Source organism: Coregonus lavaretus (genome assembly GCF_964263955.1).
Source record: "Coregonus lavaretus genome assembly, contig: HAP1_SCAFFOLD_589, whole genome shotgun sequence".
Taxonomy (NCBI): domain Eukaryota; kingdom Metazoa; phylum Chordata; class Actinopteri; order Salmoniformes; family Salmonidae; genus Coregonus; species Coregonus lavaretus.
Window position 1 is genome coordinate 13,519 of NW_028163587.1, and position 22,918 is coordinate 36,436.

Genomic DNA, 22,918 nt, shown 5'->3' on the forward strand with positions numbered 1-22,918 from the left:
AATGACCATGAAGCCTTGAGTTGGTTCATACGTTAGTTATTCAATAAGTAAATGGTTGGTAGCATGGCTGCAGTGGCAGAAACAAAATGGGGGCTTGTCTACGTGCATGGTGGTAGTGTGTTCTACTGGTGGCGAGGAGGAACATTGACCGACATCCAGGAATGAGCATAGGGTATCGGTTGCAGTAGATAACACACACAAGCAATATTACACACACTCCTTTAAAACAGATACAAAACACAAACTAAAAATACACCAATTGTGTAGTAATTACATCAGGAAAAGGATTCTCGCCCAAATGGCACCCTACTCCCCATTTAGTGCACTCCTTTTGACCAGAGCCTATGGAGACGTGATCATAAGTAGTGCACTATATAGGGAGCCATTTGGGACACATACTAAGGTCATCTTTCACTACATACGCTGGTTATCCTAACAATACCAGTGAGTCTCCCAGTATTGGGTCAGAAGGCTCCAAGTGGAAGACCAGGGGACTCACGCACCATCGATGCCCAGGCAGACCTCACCATCCTGGGGCCTAGATATCAGGTCTGCTCCCTTCTGGTGAACGGAGAACCAGGACATATCGTAGGGTCCACCACATCACATTATAAAAACACAAGTTCACAGATAACAGTCACACAATGGTAGATCTTGGTAAGAATGTGTGTCCAGGGGTTAACATCCATTACCCATCTCTGTAGGGACAATATGTGCTTTCAGACGAGAACAGTTCATTAAGACGACATAACGGTCTGCTAGCGGGGAGTGGGTGATTGTTGACGACATAACGGTCTGCTAGCGGAGAGTGGGTGATTGTTGACGACATAACGGTCTGCTATCGGGGAGTAGGTGATTGTTGACGACATAACGGTCTGCTATCGGGGCGTGGGTGATTGTTGACGACATAACGGTCTGCTAGCGGGGAGTGGGTGATTGTTGACGACATAACGGTCTGCTAGCTGGGAGTGGGTGATTGTTGACGACATAACGGTCTGCTAGCGGGGAGTGGGTGATTGTTGACGACATAACGGTCTGCTAGCGGGGAGTGGGTGATTGTTGACGACATAACGGTCTGCTAGCGGGGAGTGGGTGATTGTTGACGACATAACGGTCTGCTATCGGGGAGTGGGTGATTGTTGACGACATAACGGTCCGCTATCGGGGAGTGGGTGATTGTTGACGACATAACGGTCTGCTAGCGGGGAGTGGGTGATTGTTTAGGATATAACGGTCTGCTAGCGGGGAGTGGGTGATTGTTGACGACATAACGGTCTGCTAGCGGGGTGATTGTTTAGGATGTTGGTTTACCTGTCAGTGCAGGTCTAGGTCAGCCCAGAAAGACCGGCTTTGAGAAGGGGGTTTTGTCTGTTCGTTCAGCCACAGAATTCTCCCCTCCAGTCAGTCTGTGTTTGTGCTGGCCTGCCACATTTGTCTGGATGGCAACGTAGACTTACTTCCTTCAAATCACATCTATACCAAGAACAGGCATTTCCACATTCCACACCAAAATGGGGTTAGAGGTCAATTACACAGCAGATCCTCTAAGAGCGGACCAGTCCAGGAGGTCAAGAAAACAAAGCCTGGCTCCAAAATGGCTGCTGAGCTTCAGGTGATGAGCCCACTGGTCTATAGGCTACATCAGTTCATTATACTGTAAATGACCACATAAAATCTGGTCAATAATATGGCTCCAAAATCAAAATCCCCAAAATGGCCGCTGAGTTTCCATTTCTCTCAGTTACAGAGCAGGTCTTCCAGTGGAAGCCGGTCCAGGTCGTAGGAGAACAGGTCACTGATGCCCTCATCTTCACCCAGGCTGAGCAGGTAGTCGTCCTCCTCGAACGGGAGGGAGGGGGAGGGGAAGACAAAGGGCTTCTGGTCGACATCCTGGAGGGGGAGGAGGGAGACGGGGGTCACCGTCACTGCTGAGCATGCTGGGAGCCTGGACAGGGCATTGGAGAAACCAATACTGGCATTATCAGTGGAGTTATTACCCCCTGGTGAGAAAGATGCAGGACGAGAGAGCGAGAGAGAGAGCGACAGAGAGGGGAGAGAGAGCGACAGAGAGAGGAGAGAGGAGAGACAGAGAGGGGAGAGAGCGACAGAGAGGGGAGAGAGAGCGACAGAGAGGGGAGAGAGAGCGACAGAGAGGGGAGAGAGGAGAGAGATTGCTTTGAAGGAGTAGTTCACCCAATAAACAACCACAGAGATAGATAAGAGGACTATAGTGTCCAAAAGCCTGTTTTAGCATGGGCAGCACCATTGAGGACTTTCCCCATTTTGAAGTAGTCAACTGGCAGGGACTTCCTATTGGTTAAAGAAGGATCACAGAATTCCATTCAGGTCATCAGGAGGGATGAGCCAATGAATTATCCTCGTGAGGAAACATTCCATAACTGCAGATGGCAGTAAATCGCCAACCTTGGCTTTATACCTGTTCAGACAACACATTAGCTGGCAGTATCCACCCTTTCAGTTTGTTTGCCAACTCAGAAGTTTACATTTTAATCATTTAGCACACTGTTATTCAGAACGGCTTAAAGGACTAATTAGGGTTAAGTGCCTTGCTCAAGAGATTTTTTCCCCTATTCGGCTCGGGGATTAGAACCAGCAACCTTTCGGTTTCTGGCCCAACGCTCTTAACCGCTAGGCTACCTGCCGCCCTAGTAATAGGAAAAAAAGGACTACTTCAAAATGGAGATGGCCTCAATGATGGATACACAGATAGACAATGATGCCATGTCGAAGTCTATAGGCTCACCTTGTGACACCTTGAGGAAGGACGAAGAGGAGTTTCCATTGACATACGACGAAGAGGGGGGATGTACGTTTCCATTCAGCGCCACGTTGTTCAGCGGGGAGGGGGGGGCGTGGTCATCAGAGCATAGGAAGACTTCTATTGGACCCTGGGTACTGCTCAGGTGGACCTGGAGACTCTGATTGGACAAATAAAACAAATCAATCATTTCAGTCGTTCAGCAATTCAATAGCCAGCTGCATGGAATAGAGAGAACATTATCAGAGGACATTACCATAATCACTATCTGGATCTGTGTGTGTACGTGTGTGTGTGTGTGTGTGTGTGTGTGTGTGTGTGTGTGTGTGTGTGTACGTGTGTGTGTACCTCTGCAGGGTCTGGCACCTCCAGTCTGGTTTCAGCGGGGGCTTTGACCACAATGACCGTCTGGTCCTTCAGACTAGGAACCCTTCTCACATCCTCATAAGATATGTATGCAAACGTACCCAGGGGTTAAGGAAAGAGCACACACACACACACACTCAGGACAAGAACACACTCAGGACAAGAACACACACACACACCATTCCACCTCACACACAGCAGGGTTGTAAAGAAAGGATATTTCCTTGTGGGTGTGTCTTCAGTTATCTGTTGGAGGGTGCGTGTGCAGATGTGTATGAGTTCATCCAGTCTCTTCTCCTCTTGGGTCAACTCCAGCAGGTCTTTACCCACAGACCCAGGGGTCTGGCCAAAGACCACTCCCTCTGGAGACAGGCTACAGCCCCTGCACAGAGAACAGCACATGTTTACACACAGAGAGAACAGCACATGTTAACACACACAGAGAGAACAGCACATGTTAACACACACAGAGAGAACAGCACGTTAATACACACAGAGAGAACAGCACGTTAACACACACAGAGAGAACAGCACATGTTAACACACAGAGAGAACAGCACGTTAATACACACAGAGAGAACAGCACGTTAACACACACAGAGAGAACAGCACATGTTAACACACACAGAGAGAACAGCACGTTAATACACACAGAGAGAACAGCACGTTAATACACACAGAGAGAACAGCACGTTAATACACACAGAGAGAACAGCACGTTAATACACACAGAGAGAACAGCACGTTAATACACACAGAGAGAACAGCACGTTAACACACACAGAGAGAACAGCACATGTTAACACACACAGAGAGAACAGCACGTTAACACACACAGAGAGAACAGCACGTTAATACACACAGAGAGAACAGCACGTTAATACACACAGAGAGAACAGCACATGTTAACACACACAGAGAGAACAGCACATGTTAACACACACAGAGAGAACAGCACATGTTAACACACACACACAGAGAGAACAGCACATGTTAACACACACAGAGAGAACAGCACATGTTAACACACACAGAGAGAACAGCACATGTTAACACACACAGAGAGAACAGCACATGTTAACACACACAGAGAGAACAGCACGTTAACACACACAGAGAGAACAGCACGTTAACACACACAGAGAGAACAGCACATGTTAACACACACAGAGAGAACAGCACATGTTAACACACACAGAGAGAACAGCACGTTAACACACAGAGAGAACAGCACGTTAACACACACAGAGAGAACAGCACATGTTAACACACACAGAGAGAACAGCACGTTAACACACACAGAGAGAACAGCACGTTAATACACACAGAGAGAACAGCACGTTAACACACACAGAGAGAACAGCACGTTAACACACAGAGAGAACAGCACGTTAATACACACAGAGAGAACAGCACGTTAACACACACAGAGAGAACAGCACATGTTAACACACACAGAGAGAACAGCACATGTTAACACACACAGAGGGAACAGCACATGTTAACACACACAGAGAGAACAGCACGTTAATACACACAGAGAGAACAGCACATGTTAATACACACAGAGAGAACAGCACGTTAACACACACAGAGAGAACAGCACGTTAACACACACAGAGAGAACAGCACGTTAACACACACAGAGAGAACAGCACATGTTAACACACACAGAGAGAACAGCACGTTAATACACACAGAGAGAACAGCACGTTAATACACACAGAGAGAACAGCATGTTAACACACACAGAGAGAACAGCACGTTAACACACACAGAGAGAACAGCACATGTTAACACACACAGAGGGAACAGCACATGTTAACACACACAGAGAGAACAGCACGTTAATACACACAGAGAGAACAGCACATGTTAATACACACAGAGAGAACAGCACGTTAACACACACAGAGAGAACAGCACGTTAACACACACAGAGAGAACAGCACGTTAACACACACAGAGAGAACAGCACATGTTAACACACACAGAGAGAACAGCACGTTAATACACACAGAGAGAACAGCACGTTAATACACACAGAGAGAACAGCATGTTAACACACACAGAGAGAACAGCACGTTAACACACACAGAGAGAACAGCACGTTAACACACACAGAGAGAACAGCACGTTAACACACACAGAGAGAACAGCACGTTAACACACACAGAGAGAACAGCACATGTTAACACACACAGAGAGAACAGCACATGTTAACACACACAGAGAGAACAGCACATGTTAACACACACAGAGAGAACAGCACGTTAACACACACAGAGAGAACAGCACGTTAACACACACAGAGAGAACAGCACATGTTAACACACACAGAGAGAACAGCACGTTAACACACACAGAGAGAACAGCACGTTAATACACACAGAGAGAACAGCACGTTAACACACAGAGAGAACAGCACATGTTAACACACACAGAGAGAACAGCACATGTTAATACACACAGAGAGAACAGCACATGTTAACACACACAGAGAGAACAGCACATGTTAACACACACAGAGAGAACAGCACGTTAATACACACAGAGAGAACAGCACGTTAATACACACAGAGAGAACAGCACGTTAATACACACAGAGAGAACAGCACGTTAATACACACAGAGAGAACAGCACGTTAATACACAGAGAGAACAGCACATGTTAACACACACAGAGAGAACAGCACATGTTAACACACACAGAGAGAACAGCACATGTTAACACACACAGAGAGAACAGCACGTTAATACACACAGAGAGAACAGCACGTTAATACACACAGAGAGAACAGCACATGTTAACACACACAGAGAGAACAGCACATGTTAACACACACAGAGAGAACAGCACATGTTAACACACACAGAGAGAACAGCACATGTTAACACACACAGAGAGAACAGCACATGTTAACACACACACACAGAGAGAACAGCACATGTTAACACACACACACAGAGAGAACAGCACATGTTAACACACACACACAGAGAGAACAGCACATGTTAACACACACAGAGAGAACAGCACGTTAACACACACAGAGAGAACAGCACGTTAACACACACAGAGAGAACAGCACGTTAACACACACAGAGAGAACAGCACATGTTAACACACACAGAGAGAACAGCACATGTTAACACACACAGAGAGAACAGCACGTTAACACACACAGAGAGAACAGCACGTTAACACACACAGAGAGAACAGCACGTTAACACACACAGAGAGAACAGCACGTTAATACACACAGAGAGAACAGCACGTTAACACACACAGAGAGAACAGCACGTTAACACACACAGAGAGAACAGCACGTTAATACACACAGAGAGAACAGCACGTTAACACACACAGAGAGAACAGCACATGTTAACACACAGAGAGAACAGCACATGTTAACACACACAGAGGGAACAGCACATGTTAACACACACAGAGAGAACAGCACGTTAATACACACAGAGAGAACAGCACATGTTAATACACACAGAGAGAACAGCACGTTAACACACACAGAGAGAACAGCACGTTAACACACACAGAGAGAACAGCACGTTAACACACACAGAGAGAACAGCATGTTAACACACACAGAGAGAACAGCACGTTAATACACAGACAGGAGATAGATAATGGCGCCGGAGGGGATGGCTGCAGTTTTACGGGCTCCAAACCAACTGTGCTATTTTGTTAGTTTTTTCGCATTATTTGTAACTTATTTTGTACATAAATGTGTGAGTAAGATATGACTAAAAATGTCACACCCAGTTAAACTAATAATGTATGAATAATTAGTAGACTAGAGCTTAGAGAATTAATCAAATGTGTTTATATCCCAGCAACAGAGTATAGACTGGTTCCCAGAACACACAGGGAGGAAGAGTGGAAGGCTGGCAGGATATTGTGAGGAGGCGATAACTAAGGAATGCAGCCTATGATAAGAACGTGTGTGTGTGTGTGTGTGTGTGTGTGTGTGTATGTGTCCTGATGGTCAGGAGGAGAACAGAGGAAAACATCAGCTAAACCCAGGTACAGTGGAAAGAATACAGCCCGCCTACAGAGGGGTGGGATTTTTCCTCTGACGTGTGCGTATAAAAATATTGTACGACCATTTTGTTGCAGAATTCTCTGAATAAAGACCTGGCTATTGCACTGAGGCTCTGTCCGTTTCTTGATCCAAAAGCCTTACAACCTTTTGGGAGATGCACAGACACACTGAAATAGTTAGTTAATAAATTATCTTAACATCTACCAAGAGAGTTTATCTATATTTTTCGTAGCTGTCTATTTACCACCACAAACCGATGCTGGCACTAAGACCGCAGTCAATGAGCTGTATAAGGCCATAAGCAAACAGGAAAATGCTCATCAAGAAGCGGCGCTCCCAGTGGCCGGGAACTTTAATGCAGGGAAACTTAAATCCGTTTTACCTCATTTCCACCAGCATGGCACATGTACAACCAGAGGAGAAAAAAAAAACTCTAAACCACCTTTACTCCACACAGATGCATACAAAGCTCTCCCTCATCCAATGGCATTGAGGAGTACACCACATCAGTCACCGGCTTTATCAATAAGTGCATCGACGGATTCATCCCCACAGTGACCGTACGTACATATCCCAACCAGAAGCCATGGATTACATGCAACATCCGCACTGAGCTAAAGGGTAGAGCTGCCGCTATCAAGGAGCGGGACACTAATCCAGACGCTTATAAGAAATCCCGCTATGCCCTCAGACGAACCATCAAACAGGCAAAGCGTCAATACAGGACTAAGATTGAATCCTACTACACCGGCTCTGATGCTCGTCGGATGTGGCAGGGCTTGCAAACTATTACGGACTGCAAAAGGAAACACAGCAGCGAGCTGCCCAGTGACACAAGCCTACCAGACGAGCTAAATGCATTTTATGCTTGCTTTGACGCAAGCAACACTGAGGCATGCATGAGAGCACCAGCTGTTCCGGATGACTGTGTGATCACGCTCACCGTAGCCAATGTGAGCAAGACCTTTAAACAGGTCAACATTCACAAGGCCGCGGGCCAGACGGATTACCAGGACATGTAGTCAGAGCATACGCGGACCAACTGGCAAGTGTCTTCACTGACATTTTCAACCTCTCCCTGATCGAGTCTTTAATACCTACATGTTTCAAGCAGACCACCATAGTCCCTGTGCCCAAGAACACTAAGGTAACCTGCCTAAATGACTACCATCCCATAGCACTCACGTCGGTAGCAATGAAGTGCTTTGAAAGGCTGGTCATGGCTCACATCAACACCATCATCCCGGAAACCCTAGACCCACTCCAAATTGCACACCGCCCCAACAGAGCCACAGATTAAGCAATCTCAATCGCACTCCACACTGCCCTTTCCCACCTGGACAAAAGGAACACCTATGTGAGAATGCCGTTCATTGACTACAGCTCAGCGTTCAGCATCATAGTGCCCAGAAAGCTCATCACTAAGCTAAGGACCCTGGGACTAAACACCTCCCTCTGCAACTGGATCCTGGACTTCCTGATGGGCTGCCCCCAGGTGGTAAGGGTAGGCAACAACACATCTGCCACGCTGATCCTCAACACTGGGGCCGCTCAGGGGTGCGTGCTCAGTCCAGTAATCCCTGTTCACCCACAACTGCGTGGCCAAACACGACTCCAACACCATCATTATGTTTGCTGACGACACAACATTGGTAAGCCTGATCACCGACAACGATGAGACAGCCTATAGGGAGGAGGTCAGAGACCTGGACAACAACCTCTCCCTCAATGTGAGCAAGACAAAATGAGCTGATTGTGGACTACAGGAAAAGGAGAGCCTTTATTTCATTTTGTAAATATTTTCTTAAAATCTATTTATTGAACTGCATTGTTGGTTAAGGGCTTGTAAGTAAGCATTTCACGGTAAGGTCTACACCTGTTGTATTTGGCGCATGTGACAAATACAATTTGATTTGAGAACAGCACATGTTAATACACACACAGGAGAGAACAGCACATGTTAATAGAACAGCACATGTTAATACACACACAGGAGAGAACAGCACATGTTAATAGAACAGCACATGTTAATACACACACAGGAGAGAACACATTTAAAACACAAATGGGAGAGAACAGTCAACACACATGTTGTTGAGCTTCCCTGTGAAACTGTATATACTCTTGGCATCGTCGTGCCGACCCCAATCTTAACGGCTCGGATATTGTCCTTCAGAGCATGGTTCCACCAACTATGTAGCATTTCTAACCAGGCCAGTGCAATACAACTTGGCTCTGCACAGCAGTGTATAAATGTCATAGACAGAACCCCCCCCCCCCCCCCAATACTCACATCCACTGGATGTTATTCTTGGACTTCTTCTTGATGAGATGCACCCCCTCCAGTACGTTGGTGATGTCATAGAGGCGTCTCTTCTGGACCATTAGGGCCTCTGCGGCCCGGTTGAGGTCCACCACCCCGTCACTGGACTGGGCCATCAGCTGGAGAAACTTCTGGGTCAGGAGGCCTAGAGAGGTGTCATACCTGGTCTTCTCTAACGGGGAGGGAGGAGCTGAAGGGAGGGGAGAGGAGATGGGTTAGTTAACAGACAGGAGCTGGAGGGAGAGGAGATGGGTTAGTTAACAGACAGGAGCTAGCGGGAGGGGAGAGGAGATGGGTTAGTTAACAGGCAGGAGCTGGAGGGAGGGGAGAGGAGATGGGTTAGTTAACAGACAGGAGCTAGAGGGAGAGGAGATGGGTTAGTTAACAGACAGGAGCTAGAGGGAGAGGAGATGGGTTAGTTAACAGGCAGGAGCTGGAGGGAGGGGAGAGGAGATGGGTTAGTTAACAGACAGGGGCTGGAGGGAGGGGAGATGGGTTAGTTAACAGACAGGAGCTGGAGGGAGGGGAGAGGAGATGGGTTAGTTAACAGACAGGATCTGGAGGGAGAGGAGAGGAGATGGGTTAGTTAACAGGCAGGACCTGGAGGGAGAGGTGATGGGTTAGTTAACAGACAGGATCTGGAGGGAGAGGAGAGGAGATGGGTTAGTTAACAGACAGGAGCTAGAGAGGAGATGAGGTGGGTTAGTTAACAGACAGGAGCTGGAGGGAGCGGAGATGGGTTAGTTAACAGACAGGAGCTGGAGGGAGAGGAGATGGGTTAGTTAACAGACAGGAGCTGGAGGGAGAGGAGATGGGTTAGTTAACAGACAGGAGCTAGCGGGAGGGGAGAGGAGATGGGTTAGTTAACAGGCAGGAGCTGGAGGGAGGGGAGAGGAGATGGGTTAGTTAACAGACAGGAGCTAGAGGGAGAGGAGATGGGTTAGTTAACAGACAGGAGCTAGAGGGAGAGGAGATGGGTTAGTTAACAGGCAGGAGCTGGAGGGAGGGGAGAGGAGATGGGTTAGTTAACAGACAGGGGCTGGAGGGAGGGGAGATGGGTTAGTTAACAGACAGGAGCTGGAGGGAGGGGAGAGGAGATGGGTTAGTTAACAGACAGGATCTGGAGGGAGAGGAGAGGAGATGGGTTAGTTAACAGGCAGGACCTGGAGGGAGAGGTGATGGGTTAGTTAACAGACAGGATCTGGAGGGAGAGGAGAGGAGATGGGTTAGTTAACAGACAGGAGCTAGAGAGGAGATGAGGTGGGTTAGTTAACAGACAGGAGCTGGAGGGAGCGGAGATGGGTTAGTTAACAGACAGGAGCTGGAGGGAGAGGAGATGGGTTAGTTAACAGACAGGAGCTGGAGGGAGAGGAGATGGGTTAGTTAACAGACAGGAGCTGGAGGGAGAGGAGATGGGTTAGTTAACAGACAGGAGCTGGAGGGAGGAAGGCAGGCACACTAGGCCCAGGGAGCAACAACGTTCCTAAGGCATGGGTGTGTCATTATTCCTCAACCAACCGTTGTCTGGGGATTTGTCATTAGAGGAAGGCTAGACCGTCTCTGCACACTAAAATGTTCTCTGCTCCCTTCCTTCAACTTTAAGTTACAGGAGGGGTTTCAGTCGGCCATGACTGAATGAAGGAAGAGAAAGACTGGGAGTTAAGGGAGCTCAGTTGGTAGAGCATGGCACTTGCAACGCCAGGGTTGTGGGTTCGATTCCCACAGGGGGCCAGTATGAAAATGTATGCACTCGCTAACTGGAAGTCGCTCTGGATAAGAGCTGCTGCTTTATGACTGAAATGTCAAATGAACCCCATGCAACATAGCATGGTAAATACACTACCCCCAGAATGTCCCCTCCCCCCACTCTTACTCTTGGGTCCTCTGAGGGACAGCATGGTGGCTCTCTTAGCTCTGGCTGTACAGTTAGTCTCACTGGTGTGGTGATGATCGCCCCCTTCCAGCTCCAACCGACGCTTCGCCTCAGACACAGAAAAACATTGGTACAAAAAGGTGAGAATCTGGATGAAACCGAACAGTGAAAACGTGGATCACATCAGAGGGTGCATTACGTTAGTCCAGGGTCACGGTGTGACCATCACAGGTGTAAAACGGCAGGTAGCTGTTAGATTAATTTGGATTTTAAGAATAATGACTAAAGAATTACACCCCAAACACAGTATAAATGTTAGAATTATCATGTGTCAACCCACTAACAGAAGGGCGTTACTAACCATTCAAGGGGGGAGGCGGGAACTGTTTAAGAAAGGTGGGAGGAGCATAGTGTTTTTGTTTGTCAAGAAGTATAAAGAAAGGAGATTTGTGTTTTGGCCTCAGAGCTCTCACCATGAATAAAAATATAGATAAGACTTGTGAGTTGTGGACCTTGAATCATTGATGATTAAAACCAGAGCCTTACAACCTCTGGTAATGATTCAAGCTTAGGGTGAATTAGAGATAGAAATTCACGTGACAGATTGGTCCTTCGAGCGGAGCTTAATACATCTTTATCGTTATAAAGACACCGAATCCGTGCACGGGCGGGTGATAGCATCCGTTACAGTCCTGGCCTTCCACGTTAAGGTTAAAAAACAGGCCGGTGATTACTCTTTATGAACGATAAAGACGTTAACAAGTTTGAAAAAGCATTTTAATCCAGACTGCAAGGAAAAGGTCAGTAATTTTTATTCATGGTTTTTGGTAAAATGAGTTGAACTTATTTACCAAAGAAGGTAATAATTATTACGACAGGGAGGGTCCGCAATTGATCCTAGAGGTAAATAGCTATTACAAAAAAAAAACTAGTCCGAAATGACATGGTAGTGAATTGCAATCACAAATGTAAACTAAGTTAATATTGTCATTGTACGAATTGCAATGTTCAGTATAAACAGGGAAATAATTATCATCGTATGAGAGGGATATGTCGGGAGTTCATATATGCGACTGGGCATTTGCTAGAACTGTGCAAACAAGTTTGACGGATGATAAAGTCGTATGTGTGTGAGACTTAATCCCTCGGGAGACGTGGTTATTATTTCAGGGGTGGAGGAAAAAAAAAAAAGTCGCGTGAGGAAAATTGGGTAATTTACTCTTTTAATTTTAAAGGGTTAATTACAAAAGCAAGAGGGGCACTAAGAGATTAGCTCCTACGAAAATAATTCGGGAGGGAATTATTTAAAAAACAAAAAGGGGGGGGGGGGATTTCTTATTGTTCCACGATGGGAAAGACATCTTCTAAACAAGTCCGAGAATTAACGGGAGATGAAAGAAATATGTTTTAGGGATCCATTTGGGAGAAGAGGTATGAATTTATTGGGCATCTCGAAGTAAAAAAGTTAGTAGGCAGATGCATATAAAATTAGATGAAAAAACAGCAAGCGGAGGGCTAGAGACAGCGAGGGTATGGCTTTTTGAAGCGCGAAGGAGAGAGAAAGGGATATACAGGAAAAATGAAGTTTCAGGACCTCCCCCACAGCAAAGAGGAGAGAGGTAATATCCAGAGTTGGTAGAGCAAGCTTGGAAAGAAAGCCCAGATGACACCGTTGTCATGTGTAAAAGAAGATTAGGGGTGATCCCCGTCCTTCCCCCACCATATGACGGCCAAGCCGGAATGTTGGAAGGGCGGGAAGACGGGGGGCAGAGTAAAGTGGCCAGTGAAGAGAACAAAGAGGGGGAAGTTTTACAACAGGAGGTAGTCAGGTGTCAATTAAGAATTGGCTAAAAACACCACAAAGCGATTATTTGAGAGGTACCTATATAAGTCCAACGAGTGGTCCTCTGTCGCTCAGCTGGTAGAGCACGGCGCTTGTAACGCCAAGGTAGTGGGTTCGATCCCCGGGACCACTAATAAAAAAATAAAAAATAATTTTAAAAAATGTATGCACGCATGACTGTAAGTCGCTTTGGATGGAAGCGTCTGCTAAATGACATATTATTATGCGTGTGTATGAGCTTTCGCACTCAAGCGTAGACGTACGTTATGAGTGGGAAAGTAGAGAATATTTTTTGGTCAGTTGGCAGACGCTCTAATCCGGAGCGACTTGAAGAGCCAATAGTGGTTTGCATGGAACTATTCTGTCGTGTTGGGCATTTGAATGGCAGAAGGTGAAATATGTGTGTAGGAGGGAATTCAACGGCGGGTATGAATGATAACCGGATACTACTTAGTATTTGGTTGGTTAAATGCTAAATAAAAGATTTGAGGCGTGGTTATGGGGGAACTAGGAAGACGCACATATTCAAAAAGGAATGGGTGGAGAGAGAGAGTTTTTTACGTGTATTAAAGGTTGAATTAGATAGCTTTAGAAATATTCTAGATATGTCTATGAAAATATGTTATACCTACTAATGTCATTATTTCCTAAGAAGGAAAATTGTAGGGAAGTTTCCCGCGCCTCCCCATAATGTAGGAAGGAGCAGGGGAGGGGGGGAGTGAGAGACAGGACATCGTTCAAATGGTAGGGATGTCATTAAGTGTATGCTGATAAATAATATCAAGCGTTTGTTTTATTGATTGGGGCCGAATCAGAGAAAACTGTTAAAGATATTGAATAGCGAACTGAAAATGAAAGGCATAAAATACAGAATAATTGGACGATTTTAAAACGATAATTTATTTTGGTTAGGAAGCAAGTGGCATTGGCTGTTGTGCTGGGGAAATAGCGCCAGCCTGTGGTGGGTTCTGGATTTGTTATAAATAACTTTATATTTTAAACTAAAATGAATAGACTACAATTGGAACATCAGAAAAAGGACAATATAATTCGTAATAGTTATTATAATTATTATTGATAGTTATTGCAGTTATTATTATCCTGAGTGGCGCAGTGGTCTAAGGCACTGCATCGCAGGGCTAACTGTGCCACTAGAGATCCTGGTTCGGATCCAGGCTCTGTCGCAGCCGACAGCGACCGGGAGACTCATGGGCGGTGCACAATTGGCCCAGTGTCGTCCAGGGTAGGGGGAAAAATGGCCGGCAAGGATGGAGCTCAGTTGATAGAGCATGGGGTTTGCAACGCCAGGGTTATGGGTTCGATTCCCACGGGGGGAGGCCAGTAAAAAAAATAAAAAAAATAATAATACAAATGTATTCACTAGGTTGCTCTGGATAGGAGCGTCTGCTAGGTGACTAGAATGTAAATGTATTATCATTGATTCAGTAATGGTAGGAGGGATGTAGCGATAGAGCTGAGAGAATAAAAGAAAAAGAGAGAAGGAAACTGTTTAGGTTTGAAAAACAAGCAGGCTGAGGGACAGAGATAACAGTTTCTGGAGCTTGAAAAGCAGAGACTAACAGAGTAAGAAAAGGAACAGACGAGAGCAGAGTATTTAATGGCCACTAGGGGAAATAGCTGGGATCGGTAAAACTCTAAGATAGAAGAGGAGAGAGATTTACTAGGGGGTGGATCAAATAATTGATAATGGATCATTTGAATGAGATCACATGTAGCAGATTTAGAGTAATCAATTAAATAATCATTGTATACTCGAGGAATTTTGAGGGATTTTATGAGGTTAGGCATATTTAGGTCATAAGAGGGAGCTACCAAATTAAGTTGAGCCTAACTATCTTTGATTGTTATTTTTCAATTGGGTTTTTCGAATAAAATAAAAACACACCCAGCATGATGTTTATAAAGGGTTGTTATGTTGAATTTAGGGAATTTTCAACAGTTCATAGGTGGTGTTTACTATGCTGTGGGATGGAACGGTTCATTGGGTGATATTTGAAACTAAATTCATGGAATAAGCTGCAGTAATCAGAAGAATGTACAATCTAAGGCAAGACAACTATTGCCTAGATCATTGATTTAGCAATAGGGTCAGGTAGATAAGGAAAATAAGAAAACAATTAGATGAAGAATGATGAGCTTTTTGGTAAGGATAGACTTCTGTAAAGCTAAGGTCGTCATTATGTACTGCATACGGGTAAATCAAGTGATCTTATCTATGGGAAGGCAATGGCAGCCCATGGTAAAATCATTTGGAACTCTGAGGAGGAAGAACAGGTTATGTTGTTGCTCTCTTCCCAAACAGTCTTAGCTTTTAATAAATATATCAGGGATGTTACCCAAATGGTAGAGAGTAACGAGGGATATGACATTGGTAGTGATTTAAAGATGAAGTTTTTTGGTGGGCTATTAGATATAACTGGGTTAATCATGAACATAGAGATTTTTATTCTTTGTTGCTAGACAGAAGACTTAAGTGACTTAAAAAATAGACTTGTCATGTCCAACAATCAGTCTTCAGGTCAAGGCCGGGAGAGCCGGGGTAGAACAGAGGTTGAACTAAACATAAGTGTTTTTACAAGATAAGAGATTGTTTGATTGGATTACTAATTGATTCTGAACTGAATGAAAGTCGAATTTAGCCGCCATAAAGAGAAAGGAAGTGGGAGGAGCAATAAAGAAGCAAAAAAGAATTTCAAAAATGAAAGGCATGGCAATTGGTTGATAAATAATCTAAGGGAATGTTTAGGAAGGTGGAAAAAATTGACACATAAGCAGAACTATGTGTCAAGAGGGGGGAAGAGGCTAATTGTATTAGATAATATACGAAGGAGAGGACAAAATACTTTAAAAAAAAAAACATTTTTTAGATAGTCTAAAAAGAGAATGCAGTCAGAAATTGTTACATTAATCTGAACATGTGTGAAGATAGTTTATTAACCACACCCGTATGTCAGAGGTTTTGTGCCCCACAGGTGAACTAAAGGAGAAGGTGACCCACTATCTAACCAGGTGACTGGTGAGCATCCAGTCACTAGAAGGAAAACTGGAAGCAGGCCTGTTGGGAAGGGCCCCTATCAGGTTATGTTGGTAACCGCCTTTGCCATTAGAATAGCAGAGAGAGGAACCTGGGTCCATGTTACCCACTGCAAGAAGGTAGGACCACATACAAGCACCGCTTAGCACACGCAGAGTTGACGAGCGGAACTGCGCCACAGGGTGCGGGGGTCACCTCTGTCAACGAAGATCTCCTACCCAGACCTATCATCACTGTAGTGTGTTCCTAGGGTGTGAGTATGGGGTGGTACCGAGCAGAAGGACTCAAGACAGGAGAGGGTTTTTTTTTTTTGTGGAATATGGGTGACCCTGAACTGCATCATAGTCTCGGCAATAGTCGTGGTAGGTCAAAATCCACCACCACCTCACACCAATTACGCTATGGCCTTACCATTATTAAGAAATAAAGGGAAAGCGACCCGACATACTGACCATCAAGGGCGAGTGATCTACAAAATAGGAGTCAGAGAAGGGTGGGGAGTAAGATTCAAAATTATGATTAGGGATCTTATCAGAGCGGATAAGCAAGCAACATGGGATTATAAGATCCCGTTGTATTTATGTTCAGCCCCCTCAGCGGATTGTTCCTGGGCTCAGGTATTTAGACATACTGGGGGAAGGAGATATGAGACGGGGGGGCTGGACGTCCAGATGGAGGATAAGAAGGTATAACGACATCCCCACGGAGATGGTAGTAACGATAGTAAAGGTCGCTAAAGAGGACATGAAAAGAACTTACTGGGCTTGCGCGGACGTATACGGACGGGATACTTGTCTAAGATTATATTTAATGGAGTTAAAAGATATAGAGGGAGCAGGTACTGGCATTAATCCATTAATGACAATAGACCGAGTAAATCAGTCAAGGGATGACGGAGTCAATTTGACTAACCCGTCCACTATGAAAGATTTTCTCCTCCAGGAATGGAACAATGAGGAAGTGGAGGGGGTCCCTGATGAGAATCTCTGGTTAAAGTGGATGAAATACACCGCTAGGGCCTTGGGGGAGACAAATTGTTATGCATGCTCCATTGGGTGACCAGCAATGTTGACCGCCCCAATGCCAAAGGCAATGTTTCCCTGTGTATTAGACCTGGGGTCCAATCAAAAAGAGCCAAATTGCACAGGGATTGGGCTGGCAAAATTGACATACTCGGCCAGCCCACCTAGATTCACTTTAACTCCTGGCGAATACCAGTGTTACAGACATAGAAATGGCACCCGTAACTTGGGTGATTTTGATGGCTGTAAGGAGATAATTAATGTGACTGATTTAGATAAGGAAGGAAGGGAAAAAAAGATTAAGAACCTAACCATCCCTCTGACTGATGTGTGGTGGGAATGCACTAACAAAGGGAGCATTCGGCAGACATTACCAGAGGGATGGGTGGGTACTTGTGTACCAGTATTGTTGGTCCAACCTGTAAGAATTGGTCATCAAAGACCAGTGACAGGAAGAATAATTAGGAGAAAAATAAATAAGTCAGGAATGAAATAGCCCAATTTGGATAGATGGTATAGGCATCCCCAGGGGTGTTCTAGACGAATACAAAGCTATAAATCAAATATGGGAGAGTTTTACTACAACATTTTTCTGGTGGGGGACAAACAAAAATATGGATTGGATAAATTATATCTATTACAACCAACAGCGATTTATTGACAAGACTAGAGATGCAGTAAGGGGATCTCTGAGCGATTATCCGCCATCCCGCTCGTAACTTAGTAGAGGTTGGTTCTAGATCAGGCAGAAAGGGCCGGTGTCTATAGAAAGATAAGCCATTGTTGCATATTCATCCCTAACAACACCACACTGGATGGGACAGTCACCAGAGCTCTTACAGAATTAACTGCACTGAGTGAAGGATGAACTGAACTCAGAAGTTAGTACATTGTGGATAGGGTGGTTTGATGAAATATTTGGTAAATGGAAAACCCTAGCAGCCACCATCTTAGGAGCGATCAGTGTTTGTATGGGTATTCTTGTATTATGTGGTTGTTGTCTTGTTCCCTGTGTCCGAGGATTAATGAGTCAGGCGTTGGTGAAATGCAGTATCTAAACAATGATGAGAGATGGACTGACTCCGGACTCTGACCAGGGGAATGTGAAAAACAATCCTCCAGGCTTGGTGGATGACGAAGATTTGGACCCTGAAAGACCGCAATTGGATGAAATGTTTATTAGTTCTGATGTGATCTCTGAGATTAATCATGCTTGTAAAATACATTTATCCTGAATGTGGGAATATTTAGTCAAAGGGGTGGATTGTTAGATTAATTTGGATTTTAAGAATAATGACTAAAGAATTACACCCCAAACACAGTATAAATGTTAGAATTATCATGTGTCAACCCACTAACAGAAGGGCGTTACTAACCATTCAAGGGGGGAGGCGGGAACTGTTTAAGAAAGGTGGGAGGAGCATAGTGTTTTTGTTTGTCAAGAAGTATAAAGAAAGGAGATTTGTGTTTTGGCCTCAGAGCTCTCACCATGAATAAAAATACAGATAAGACTTGTGAGTTGTGGACCTTGAATCATTGATGATTAAAACCAGAGCCTTACAACCTCTGGTAATGATTCAAGCTTAGGGTGAATTAGAGATAGAAATTCACGTGACAGTAGCCTAGTGGTTAAGAGCGTTAGGCCAGTAACCGAAAGGTGCCCTTGAAAACACACCGACTGCGTCATTGCGTTTTGGGACACCAGAAGTACATTCATGTCCAATGGAACGCTGCGTTAGCCTTGCAGCATTGCGTTGCATAGTCAGTTGCAGTGCGTTCTGTGTGGTGCATACGTTAGATTTATCGAACGTTTGCGTAAAACTGCATGCGTAAACGGGTTGACAGAAATGGTAGCAGAAGGTGAATGTTGAACTTTTGTTGCACACATCTAAATGATGCTGCATACTATTTTGCGCAGCGACGCAGTCGGTGTGTTCAAAGCGTAAAGCGCTCTTTTGAGCTGGACAAGAGCGTCTGCTAAATGACTAAAACGTGTCAAAGCTAGTGGGTGATTTCACCATTCAAAAACCAAGAAGCACCTCTGTGAAAGCACCAAGATGTTCCCACCACCTGAGAGAGTAGGAGACAGTTAAACCTAGTGGTCATATTTACATCGGAAGGAGACAGGCTGGCAGATCTATAGAGCAGACTGCTGGCCATAGCACCTCTCCATCCACATGTATGCTTTGTTTCCTTTACATAGGTACATTGGTTGTTGCTTGACATCTTTGAACTGTGGTCAAGTACAGTGGGGAAAAAAAGTATTTAGTCAGCCACCAATTGTGCAAGTTCTCCCACTTAAAAAGATGAGAGTGGCCTGTAATTTTCATCATAGGTACACGTCAACTATGACAGACAAAATGAGAAAGAAAAATCCATTTCCATTACAGCATATTGGATGACTGTCATTCATATTCCATTCACCCAGTTCAACATAACATCAACAGGTTTAGGCTACTACATGATACTCAAAGTTTCCCTATACCCATCATGAGCTTGCTACAACCTAGCCTTTGAATGAAAGTTTACAACATAGGTGCACAGGTCGAGAGAAATTTGAGTAATCAAGGTGACAGACAGTGACACATTCAATACCGCCTTGCACACTCTTGCCTGCATCTAGCTGATCTAGGTTGTAATCATTAGTCCAACAGTTGCAAACAAGAGTTTATATTGGACAAATTCAGGTATATTTATCCCAGTTTTCGTTTCAATTGCTTCCGTTTAAGAAACGTTTCTCAATAGAATCGTCAGAATGAATACACCCGATCACACGCAAACAGTTCACTTTCATAGCAGCCATATACAAACAGCATGATATTTTGATCGTTGTATAATTCCTTCTCGCATCTACGCGCTCTCCTCCGCTCACCTTTTCCCAACGCTTGTGGACTTCTGTGCACAACACAGCTGTCTGTGACCAGGTGAAAAAAAATCATTCCAAGCCAAACCTACATATCATAACCGCTACACAAGAGCCTACATCGTTGTCACCATATTAATGTCATATTTACATTTTAGTCATTTAGCAGACGCTCTTATCCAGAGCGACTTATATGAGCAATTAGGGTTAAGTGCCTTGCTTAAGGGCACATCGACAGATTTTTCACCTAGTCGGCTCAGAGACTAGAACCAGTGACCTTTCGGTTACTGGCACAACGCTCTTACCCACTAAGCTACCTGCCACCCCATATTCAACATAGCTACAAGAAATAACACGGTAGTAAACCCAGTACAATCACGCAGTACAGTCTACAGTCAGCAGCAAGCAGTTTAGCAGTTACACCGACAGGTCACGGTGGCAATCAATTCAGAAAACCTAAAGCTTACCTTGACTTGGAAGAGCTCCAGTGTTGGATAGCCATAGCCAGCTAGCTAACATAGCATTCCTCCCTGAGCCGGGTGTTTGAGTAGGCTAAACTAGCTATATTCATTCATTAGCTAAGTAAGTGAAAGTGACAAAAAAAAAATACAACAAAATATAGCTAGCTCTCTTTTGCTTCTTTTTTGAAGAAATTAAATTTGTTCAAAACTGTTCAACTATTGTCTTTCTCAGAGTCAACTACTCACCACATTTTATGCACTGCAGTGCTAGCTAGCTGTAGCTTATGCTTTCAGTACTAGATTAGATTAATTCTCTGATCCTTTGATTGGGTGGACAACATGTCAGTTCATGCTGCAGGAGCGTTGATAGGTTGGAGGATGTGTCAGTCTATGGAAGGGGGGTGAGAACCATGAGCCTCCTAGGTTTTGTATTAAGTCAATGTACCCAGAGGAGGACGGAAACGCCATGGTGCTACACTACAGAGTGCTGTTGAGGCTACTGTAGACCTTCATCGCAAAACAGTGTGTGTTAGTTATTTGGTGACGTGAATATATTTAGTATAGTTTTATCTAAAAAAAAAAAAGGATAACTAATGTTTCACTATTTTTTATGAAATTCACTGAGGGTGGTTCTCCCCTTCCTCTGAGGAGCCTCCACTGGTCACCACCCCACCTTTCTGCGTTTGCCTAAATTATTTCTTAGTGCGAGTTAATATGAATCGTTACAACTCAAACAGCCAGATAAACTTGCTTCCCCCCAGTAAAGGGGTCCTCTGTAGCTCAGCTGGTAGAGCATGGCGCTTGTAACGCCAGGGTAGTGGGTTCGATCCCCGGGACCACCCATATGTAAAAATGTATGCACGCACGACTAAGTCGCTTTGGATAAAAGCGTCTGCTAAAATGCCATATATTATTATTATTATTATTATTATTATTATAAAGTACTGGGAGTAGATTCACCCCCCATCCCCCTCAAGCGTCGTTTACGGCCAAGCTTGTGGTGTTAACAAATCATCCTTTGCTTTAGACAGCCCATATTCATTTGCTAGCTAGCCTGAACAGGACACGTTTTTGTTTGTCGATTATTTTTTTATGATTGGCGGTTATTCTTACAATATCAGTTCTGCAGGTCAAAACTTTAGAACGTTGCCTGCTATATGGATATCGAAAAAGTCGGTGGCTTTCAGAAACAAAATACGCACGGCTAGTTAGTTAGCTGTGCCAAACAACATCATACTTAGCTAGCTGTGTTGGCTATCCAAATATGATGTGTCCTTGATAATGAAATAGTTAGCTAACTAACTAGCCAGACCGCTATCCTCACGTTAGCTATGGCTTTTCGGTGACCCTTTATAAATCCACTGCCAAAGTGGACAACTCAAGTTGGAAACGTTGCAAGTGGTTTATCACCCAAAAAAACACAACGTTAAACATACACGCTGAAAGAGTCAAACATGTCACATTTGCAATAATACAAAAAAGTAGTGTATTTAGCTACAAATCTAGCTAGCACTGCATACAACTAACAATAGCTAACTAGAGGCGATAGCTAGCGAATGTTACTACAGTAGCTAGTTCGTTTAATACGGGGAGCTTAACGTTGGCTAGGACAAATCACTGGTTAGCCAGCACTAGTTTGCGAACAACGTTAGTTGTTAGTCAACTAACTAGCTAGCAAGCTAAATAGCCAGCTTGCATTCATGTGACTGCCCGGAATATTGTATGCCAAAAGAACCATCGCGTTATGAATTACCGGGGGTCTTCCGAGGGCAGGTCTCTGTCCCGTCCCGTTTGTAGATACCCCGATGGGGGTAGTGTATAGCTGACTGTCGGTCGGGTCTGCGACACCGACATTGTTAGTCTGGTTCGGCCAGGGCGGAGGGGTTAAGATCTGATCATATGTCGCGTTGGTGTACTGGGTCAGAACCGTGTGTTTTTTGTCCATGGAGGAGCCCCCGACTCCTGAAATTAGGACTTTCTCCGAGACTCCCCCCTTTCTCATCTTAAGGCTCGAATGTCCGTTTGTCCCTCCGCTACTTTGGAGCACTTTTTTCTCAAAATCCGCATCGGTTCGTCCCAAAATAATCAGGGATATCGTTAGACTAATATCTTATCTAGCCGTTCGTTAAAATGTGATAAACGATACGTTTCTAAAACAGGAAGATGCAACGGATTTTATTAGGTAGCAAGTTCCATTTCGGCCGCTTGAAAAATGGCTCCAGGAAACTGATAATGAATCAGTTTATTCTCGAAGGGCCCTCCAGCGAAA

At 44.6% G+C, this 22,918-nt stretch overlaps 1 protein-coding gene across 1 annotated transcript; it reads right to left on the reverse strand.

The window, feature by feature from the left end:
* Positions 1–416: 416 nt before the first annotated feature.
* LOC311117978 (transcription factor E2F3-like) lies at positions 417–22,695 on the reverse strand. Its single transcript, XM_084192862.1, has 7 exons — positions 22,403–22,695; positions 11,406–11,514; positions 9,503–9,722; positions 3,342–3,527; positions 3,128–3,242; positions 2,765–2,939; positions 417–2,000 (listed from the first exon to the last, which is right to left on the reverse strand). The coding sequence occupies exons 1-7, from the start codon at positions 22,649–22,651 to the stop codon at positions 1,738–1,740; spliced, it is 1,317 nt and encodes a 438-aa protein (XP_084048988.1). The 5' UTR covers positions 22,652–22,695; the 3' UTR covers positions 417–1,737.
* Positions 22,696–22,918: the final 223 nt, after the last annotated feature.